The sequence below is a fragment of the Octodon degus genome, unplaced genomic scaffold (genome assembly GCF_000260255.1).
Source record: "Octodon degus isolate 3935 unplaced genomic scaffold, OctDeg1.0 scaffold00321, whole genome shotgun sequence".
NCBI classification, from domain to species: domain Eukaryota; kingdom Metazoa; phylum Chordata; class Mammalia; order Rodentia; family Octodontidae; genus Octodon; species Octodon degus.
The window spans coordinates 1,440,161-1,449,533 of record NW_004524897.1 but is presented as its reverse complement, the minus strand read 5'-3'; the positions used below and the strand labels follow the sequence as shown (position 1 = coordinate 1,449,533).

General features: G+C 39.7%; 1 protein-coding gene across 1 annotated transcript; it reads right to left on the bottom strand.

The window, feature by feature from the left end:
* Positions 1-356: 356 nt before the first annotated feature.
* On the bottom strand, positions 357-6,915 carry LOC101577164 (PWWP domain-containing protein MUM1L1-like). The gene is made up of 3 exons (XM_004647727.2): positions 6,884-6,915; positions 4,254-4,420; positions 357-2,893 (listed from the first exon to the last, which is right to left on the bottom strand). Exon 3 carries the CDS (start codon positions 2,648-2,650, stop codon positions 575-577), a length of 2,076 nt encoding a protein of 691 aa, XP_004647784.1. The 5' UTR covers positions 2,651-2,893; positions 4,254-4,420; positions 6,884-6,915; the 3' UTR covers positions 357-574.
* Positions 6,916-9,373: the final 2,458 nt, after the last annotated feature.

Sequence of the window (9,373 nt, the reverse complement as noted above, 5' to 3'; positions counted from 1 at the left end):
CATTTAGGTATATAGTAAAGCGTATCTATCTTTGGTTCTATGTCTCAGACGATTCTTTGCAAAAATAAATAGGCATGGCAAAAAAAAAATAAGTCCACTATCTTACGAGAAAACTCCACGTTTTATAAAAAGTAAGCAAAAATATATAGGTGCTGTCTCTTTTGGACTTCTTTTCAAACTATCTCACTTAAAATGCATTATCAGTGCAACTGCGGTATTAAAATAACTGTGCACACCATATTCAGCTATATAGCACAGACACAAAAATACCATCAAATAAAATAGTACTCTCCTTTAATAAACATTATTTAGGAATTCTGCTATGTAGAAAGGTACGATCAAGGAAACTTGCTGAAACATTGTAACAAAATTGTGTCTGAAGAAGCACAAGAAAATAAAAATATAGTGCCATCTGCAGGTCGTAGACAATATTAAAAGCAGGTGGAAGCATTAGCCAAAGGCTCCCACTGTCAGGAATATTAATATGGTAGAAAGAACTGCTACAGATTCTTTAAAACTAGTATCTACGAAAGCTTTCATCTGTGAAAACACAACAGGTTTCAACTTGAGATGCCTAATGCGCTTCATTAGTTACTGGTTTCCGTCTCTTTTCAAATATGATTTTTGAATCAAATAACTCCCTTTCCCTGTAGCCTAGAGATGGTCCTTTCAGATACTTTGCTTCAGCTGCCTCATAATCTAATCCATCAACAGCAGAAATGGAACAAATAATTGCTTCGGGCAGAAGAACTTCCAGGATAAAATTAATTTTGTCATCTTTTATCAGTGTTAACATCTTTTGGTCGATTTGCTTGTAGATTTCCTGCAAATAGTTCACCACCTCATCTATTTGATCTTCATCTTCAAAGTATGTTTCAATACAGGGTGTGCACCTGTTTGGATGTAAAAATGACTTCAGCCATCTGGATTCTTTTGTGCCTTTTAGAATGGCCAGAAGATGACTCTCTGTGCCCTTTGCATTCACAATGAAGTCCACCAGATTTCTGTTGGCTCGGTCTCGAGCAGCCTTCATGCGGTCAGGGAGAATTTTCTGGAAGGACATTTTCTTGGACTGGGAAGTCACAACCATTTGTTCCACAGTATCTTCACTAGGCAGCTTTGGAAATCTATACCTTAGAGTATCGTGTTGGATTACTTTCCTCACTGGATAACTAATGTCTGCAGCATAATACTCAAGAAAAGAACCTGAAAAAGATCCACAACCTATTCGAACCCTATAGTCACAAATCAGTGAGATGCACCAGTCAATACTTTCGCTGTACTGCTCCCTGGCTTTATCCACTAGGTCTTTCTTTTCTTCACAATCAAATTTCTTTAATCTTCGGAAAAGGACTCTAACACCTTTCTTTTCTGGACTCATGCTGGCCTCAATGAAAACCACACTTGCTTTTCTCTCTTTCTGCCTGATGCTTTTTATCACTGCTGGCCAAAAGGGGTACTTTTTGTATTTAAACCAGACTACCATTCCTGTTTCAAATGCCCGTGGCTCATAATGTAAAAGAAAGCGAGGAAGTTCTTCATCTTCTTCTCTGTCATCTAATGCACAAGCACTAGCACGATTTAGAGGCAGTGCCTTATCAGAAGCTTGAGCGTCTTCCTCAAATTCCCCAATCTCCTGTCTCTGAAGACTTCTTTCATTATTTACAAGAAATGAATAATGTACAACAGGGTTAGGGGCGCTACATGAAGCCTCACATTCCCCTGAGCAAGCTGGAGGGGATGTGGCAGTATCCACCTCTGACTCCACACAAGGTGGATTCTGGCTGGCATCTAAGCATAGATTTGGATTTGAGGGACCTTCTTCAGGGTCTTCAATAGTCTCAGAGAAGGTAGAGCCTTCGGAGGAAACAGGCAGAGTATTTGGGCTCGTGTCTTGTGTTTCCACTTCTGAAGGGTTGGATGCACTGAGGATATCTGCTGACAAAGATGCAACACACTTTTCATATTTAACGTACTCACTCTCCTCTTCCAATGTACAATTTTTAGCCATCAGTTTTGAGATTAGTTTCCTGTTCTCATTTTTACCATCATCTTCTGAAAGCAAAGAGAAAGTCTGGCAATGCCTGTAATTTTGTGGTGACTTTATTTCTACTTCATTTTGTATAGCATGAACACTTGGCTGTACCTCTGCTTTGCCATGAGGCAGAGATTTGTCGCTCACTGCAGAGAGTAACAGGGACTTTTGGTCTTCATTCCCTTTAAGACATTTTGATACATTTTCTTCCTGCTTCCTATACCTTTTACGAGGTGGTAAGTAAGACCGATCATGGCGTACATTTTCAGAGTGTGCAGCAGTCTCTTCATCTGTAATGCTTGCTTGATTCAAATTTTTTCTCTTATTCAGGATATCCAGAGCCTCTTTTAGTGCTCTTCCATAAGGCATTTCCTCTCTAGGTAGAGCACTGACCTCTGATGGTACTGCTATGGAGGAAATAATGGCTTCAATTTCTGATTTATTTAGGATCTTTGTTCCTGTGCTCTCTACCTTTACTCTTTCATCTAGTGAGAGTATTTGAACTTCTAGGTACAATGCACTTTCTCCCTCAGCTGATGAAATTTTAGACCTAGATAACACTTTCGCTGGCCACATCTGGCCTCTCCAATTACATAAGACATATTCAGCATCCATTGTGATTTAGATTTGTGGGCTGAGAAGTCACTATCAGAAACTGAGGTAGGTGGCTGTCTATGTGTCTGCCTGTCTGTCTGTGACACTAAACAGAATCAGGTCCTAACCAAAGCAGCAGTCTTACAAAAGAGTCTTCAGCTTAGAACTAGAAAGAATTTATGGCTTGTGTGGCCGGCTGTACTCCACCCCGATTTCCTGAGGATGCTCCAACACGCTGTTGCAATTGGACAATAGTGGAAAGTGCTGAAAAGGGAAAAGGAAATATATGTATAAGCCAAAGTATTTTCCCAAGTAGAGTTGGGGTGTAATAAACAGAGGAAACAAACTGGAAAGGAAAACGCTCAAAGAAGCATCAGAGAGACAACAATGCAGCAAATGTAATGTGGGATACTTACAGGAAAACCATTTATAAACCTTTAGACTGAAGAACACAAATATGTTTATTAAGAAGCGAACTCTATACATGTCAGCAGAAGTGGAACGTTCCTTTGATATCAGGGAATTTGTGTATGATACTGGATACACCCATACTTTCCTGCTTCTAATATAATACCTATCACAGTGTTCTCCAACCTTTGTAGTACCTTAGATTTCTAGCCTTCATCCTTACGTGAAAGGTCTACATTCACTTCATAAAGTCTTTAGGATTTTTTGTGTGCAAGGTCTCACTACACAGCCTAGACTCCTAGTGATCCTCTTGATTTCTGCCTCCCTAGTACTGGGATTACAGGCGTGCATCACCATGCCTGGACTCCATCACCGCCTCAGCATGCCCAGGGGTGAGGCTGGTGTGGCATGTGGAGCCTGGGATTGAACCTTGGCCCCTGTACTTACCTAAGCAAGCGCTTAGTTTGCTGAGCTAGAACACTGTCCCAAGTTGAGATGGATAGGTTTTTGGCTGGCTCAGGATGCCTTAAGTGCAAGCCTGGTAAGACTTGAGGACCTGGAGATTGAATCACAATATCCTGAGCCTGAGTGCTTTGCTTAAGCAGGCACTTAAACATCTGAGCTAGTGGGCAGAGCCCCAATGAAAGTTTTATTTCCAATAAGTTCTCAAAATTTCCTAGTGTGACCTACCCAAGCATAGCTCACTGAAAAGCACTATGTCACCTGAACCCAAGTTCTGTAATTCTTATCTCAAGTGTTTTGCTGTTCCTCCAAGCAGACGGATGAAGACAGCAGGGTCTGTACTGCCTGGATCCAAACAGCAGTACAATGACTATGCTGTACAAAACAGCACAGTCTTAGTCGGCAGAGACTGAGAACGGGTGCTGTGGCCACGGATTCGATACAGCAGCTGTCAAGGAACTGAGAGTCAGGCTTTGGCTGGAACCTCAGACCACTGAATAGGTCTCTTGTATGAATTTTGCATAGTGGTTTTACTTTACTTCCCAAAACAAGAATGTGTGATTATTAATTACAAATATTTTAGCTGTAGAATGAGACACACACACTGGATTGTACCTGGAATTCTCAATCAAATATGATTTTAACGTGAAATGTTAATTTAAAATGCTATGGCCACAAACAGGAAGCAAAATATATTATGCTTCAAGATGTCAACCCAACAGTGTGAAGTGTTTCATGAATGGAGAAGTCTTACCCTCTGTCACCTCGATTGTAGAGTCCTGTCCCTCTGATCCCACGCAGTTGATTCTCCTTTCAAGGAGACTTCACCCTGCTGGGTACTTGTGTGGCTGCACCAACTTTCTTGGGCTCAACTGGCACCACAGGCTGACTGCCCAGGTCTCATATACCTCCGATGTTAACCTAGGCTATACAAAAGCAAGAAAGGGAATCAAATCAATGACATGGAAAAAATGTAAAGGAAACATTCATAGCAGAACTCTAGGAGGTGTGTTACTCTGAATCACAGGCTGAGGTGAAATCTCACTCCTGATGCAGGTGTTATGCTTATTTTCCTGTATTTTCTTATGATATGATATTTTGTATGCTTGTTTTTGTACCGGGAGTCCAACTCAAGTCCTTGAGCTTGCCAGGCAGGCACTTATGCCACTGAACTATAGCAATGAACCTATAATATAGAATATTATATGGAACATTATAACTTTATTTTCTTCAGGCCAAAATTATTTTCTCATAAAAAATAGGAGCTGGAGTTAGAATCAACACCTTTATGGCATCTTGAGTCAGACTAATTTTGCTGTTCAGATCTTCATGTCTTCACCAGGGGGCCTTATTTCTTCTTCAGGCCCACAAATTTTTCAATGGAATCTCAGCTACACTGTATACAATGTCTCACTTTCTACTACTACAAAATGCTTTCATTGCTTTACCCTATTGGAGAAAACAGGAGCTTCTGTCAGGAGCCATCTTGTGACGAGAACCAGAACTGCAGTCTGTCCTGGTCCACTGGCAAGACCTCAGTGGAAACCTGATCCTTTTTTTAAAAATTCATTTTAATGAAAAAGATAAAATAACAGTGAAACAGTTTCAAAACACGTGAGGACAGTTATAATGATTAATACATTCCATATTGTCTTCACAGTTTTTCAGAGTACAAGATGCAGACATGACATCTTGTCTAAACAGTATTAGTACATACCTTTCTTCTTAGTGAACTAAGAGATAGTAGTTGTATATGTACCCTATCTTGTGTGTGTATACATATACATATATTTTCTCCACAACAAAATAAGACCCGATCCTTCTTATGGGATGAGGGAACCACCATAGCTTGCACCATCCTTTGCAGACTTCTGCAATTCTATCTGATAAATTTAAGTTTTTGTTATATGGGATAACAAAATCATAATTCTTCAGCCAGTATGTTTCTTATTATACAAATGTTCTGTAGTTTATTACATTTGAAAAGATCCCAGAAGAGTACAGCTCTATATAAATAACCACTATGGATATCCTCTTTACAGAATACCCAGTCACAATTTATTTAAATGCATAAATGGTTGTGTGTCATTTTAAAACAGCTTCAGAATTGACCAACATGGTTTGAACATCTCAGTGCATATTTCTACATGATTTTTTGTAGGTTACCTTAAATGTTTTTAAAAATTTGTGAATTTGTCTCATACTTTCTGAAGATATCAAAATAAAATTAATAAGTAAAAAAACAGACAATAGAAACACCATCCCTGTCTCTATCACTATATGAATAATATAATCAGTTGTTATGCAGATATAGATTTTCAGTTTTCATTATATAGCTTATAATAATGTACATACATACAACTAGTATATGCAATTATTCTTAAAGGAGATCATTTATGCTTTTTTGTAATTTTCTTTCTTTATCTTGTATTATTTTGCAGGCATTTTCAAGCTACTACCTGTCGAGGTACATATTTTTAATTCACCAGATACATAGCATTTCAATGTATGAGTCTATCTTGCTATATAATGCTTTTTAAATTGGTCAACAGCAATAGCCCAAATCCTCTCTGCTCACTCTTAAACTTAGATGATACAGATTGTGGTTTTGGCCCAAAATAATTAACTGCAATGAGGACACATGGAGGGCTTTATTCAACACAGCAACCAGAATCCCCATTTCATCAGGCCTAGAAAATTTCCACATAGGAACATGTCTGCATTGAATGCTTATTTCTCTGAAAAAGTGAATATGTTGTTTTAGCTTTGTGTTTCTTTCAATATTATAACAACAATCATGAAGAAATCTTTTGTAGTGATAATGAAATAGGGTAAAAATTGTGTTAAAAACTAACATGACTACCCATAAATGCTGAACAGTTACATGGGACTTATTTTCTTCCAGACTTTTTCTCTTTGCATATACATCTGCAAATGTCTTCAATTACATATGTGACTCCTTTTGCATGATCATGTACATGTGAAACAGTCTGTGTATCAATGGCTTATCACTGTATTTCCCTTCATGCTGTCAAACACTTTTATCAGTTATTATTCTGCATAAATACATATTTAATACTTTAAGCAATATAAGAATAACATTATAAACCTAGAATATCAAGTCAATACATTAGCATGAGCAAACAGGCTGCCCTAAGCCTTAGTTTAGAGTCTGTAATCTGATCAGTCCTCTCTCCCTGTGGATTAATGAAGCATTTGGAGATGCCCAAATTCCCGAAGATCAATTCCTACAAAATGCCAGCAGTTCTCACCAAATCACACACCTTTCCTGCTACTCTAAGGCTGTAGTCACTATATTTTTTATCTTTACCCTAGGATTCTCTCAAGTCGCTAGCAAATAACTACATTTAAGACAGCCATTACCTTGCCGCTTCTTGTTAGCTGCAGCCTGGTAAAATGCAGCTCCTCCCCCAAGACTGGCCAGGAGCAGCTCACAGCCAAGCTGCAGAAAATGTTCCGCCCCTGGCTGTGACGGAGAACAGAAGGCCCCTCCTGGCTTACAAGAGGGAAGATTGCAAAGAGAGATAGCTTAAGTGTTGACGTGTAGAAACGTTCTTTTGTAATAAACTGCAAAGTGAAATGGCAACAAATGTCTGTTAATTTCCATTCAAACCCCTAGGGTGAATGATTTCCTGAAGAAAAGCAGCAAATCCCTTTATCATTTAAAAATCCCCAGTTAAAAATATTCCTTACAAGTTTTGCATGTGTTCTCTGGTCTGGTATATCCACAGGTGAATTTATAATTCAGCTTGCCAAGCTCCATCAAGATAGAATGTGCTACAGCTGGTCAGATAGCTCAGCAAATTAAAGCACCTGCTTAGACAGACACAGGGACCTGGGTTCCATCCCTGGCCTACTATTCCAGCCCCATTTCCGGGGTGCATGGAGACAGTAACTGAGACTGGGTTTGGTGGCCAGCACCTGTAATCTCAGCACGCGGAGGCTGAAAACTGGAGGATCACTACTAGTCAGATCTGTGTAGTGAGACCCTGTTGACCCTGTACTAAATACAAAAAATATATACATAGAATGCTCTATGGGAAAATTTATTGAAATTGTACATCATTTGAGGTATATATGACTGCTTTACAATTCTCTTTTTCCCATTTTCAGAACATAGTGTCTTCCTTTTACTCAGTTCTCTTAGATCCTTCAGGAAAGTTTAAGAAAATGTTCACATACATATTTATTTCTGAATAGGCACAGAAAGTTATATCTTTGTGTTTTTCAATATGCTTCTATTTTTTGTTTAATGACATTTTTTACAACCACATATCACAGTTATGATGAACTGGACCTAGACTTCTATGGCCCCACTTACTACTTGTTCCATTCCTTCTTTTATAGCAGAACCCCAACGTATATTCATGGTGGCAGTATGAGCTCCTGAAATACTTCCTCAACTCCTTCACTGCCCACTACAGCCATGAAATGGCCATCTGAAAGTTATGCACGCTAGCTAAAAACTGCAAACAGAAACTGATGTGACAGTTCTAGAGAAAGTGCCACCAAAAGGGGATAAATAAATTGTTAGGGTTTGTGGTACTCTCTCCTATTTTGTTTCCCTGAAATTTATCATGAGGAATACAATTTGTACAGCCTTTCAGAATCAAAGTGTGACTTCCAAAAAGTATGAACTCACTAGGGATAGATGATCATGAGCTCCCAAATAAGGGATGCCTTCATTCCAATCTCCTTAACTTCATGGAATGATGAATTTCTATCTGATATACATCACTTGATTTTGTAGTCTAACATTATAGAACAAAATAGCTTGGTTTTATAATCATCAACACAATTAAATATTTTTATGATAGAACAAGTCCTTTGAAAGCTTCAAAATATTGCTATATACTATTAGAAGTATTGAGAATAGATATGGTTTATTTAAGAGCGATTTATTTGAGTATATTTATTATGACGTACCATTTTTTATTTTGTTGCCTTATTTCACGTTTTTGGAAAAAACCAAGTACACTGAAAGCACTGTCAATAAATTCAAAAGTTATACTTTCTTGTGTTTCTCTATTTTCCCCATTACATACACTATAAATTAATAAACATACCACCTCCTCATTTTCCAAACAAAATGCAAAAGAAAAATCAGATCCAAGGGTATTTTATACTTCACTGTTTTATAGAAGGATGTGGATAAGAATAACCAGTGTGGGAGAGCTTCTGGGTACCCTGTGCCAGCTACCCTGCACCAGGGGGACCTGCCCATCCAAGCCCAGGCTCAGAGTGGATGAGACCCTCTTCTGACCCCTTGGGACACCCACCACAAAACTGCAGCACACCCCAACCCCACCCACCAAGTAGGAAATACGGCTGCCTTGCGGGAAACCCCACATCCAGTCCTAAACCAGGCCTGGTGAGTGTGTGGGAGAGCTTCCCACTACCTTGCACCCACAGGACCTGCTGGTCTAAGCCCAGGCACAGACTGGGAGAGACCCTCTTCCAGTCCCTTGGGACTCCCCAAAAGCATTCCACAGCACCACCACCAAACCACTCGCCCAGTGAGAATTTCTGTTACATTCTGGGGACCCCCAGATACAGTCTTAGCACAGGCCCAGTGAGTGTGTGGGAGAGCTTCCTCTCCCCGCTATGCCAAACTGTCCCCTCCAGTCTCAGCTCAGGCCTAGCATACAGGCTTGGGGTGAAACCCTGCAGCTGCAATCCCTGAAGAGAGTGTAGGGGACAGAACCATACAGCTAGTCCAAGAGCAGAACATCTTGCCAGAGGGGCACAACAGGATCACTCCCAAGGGTGGCAACAGGAAGGAGATGAGCACAGCAGCCAGACCCAAGCCAGGCACAGATGGACAAATCCAAACTTTATAGATCGGCACCTGAA

Coding starts and splice junctions, on each gene's coding strand:
- LOC101577164 (XM_004647727.2), bottom strand. CDS start 2,650: ATGGATGCTGAATATGTCTTATGTAATTGGAGAGGCCAGATGTGGCCA.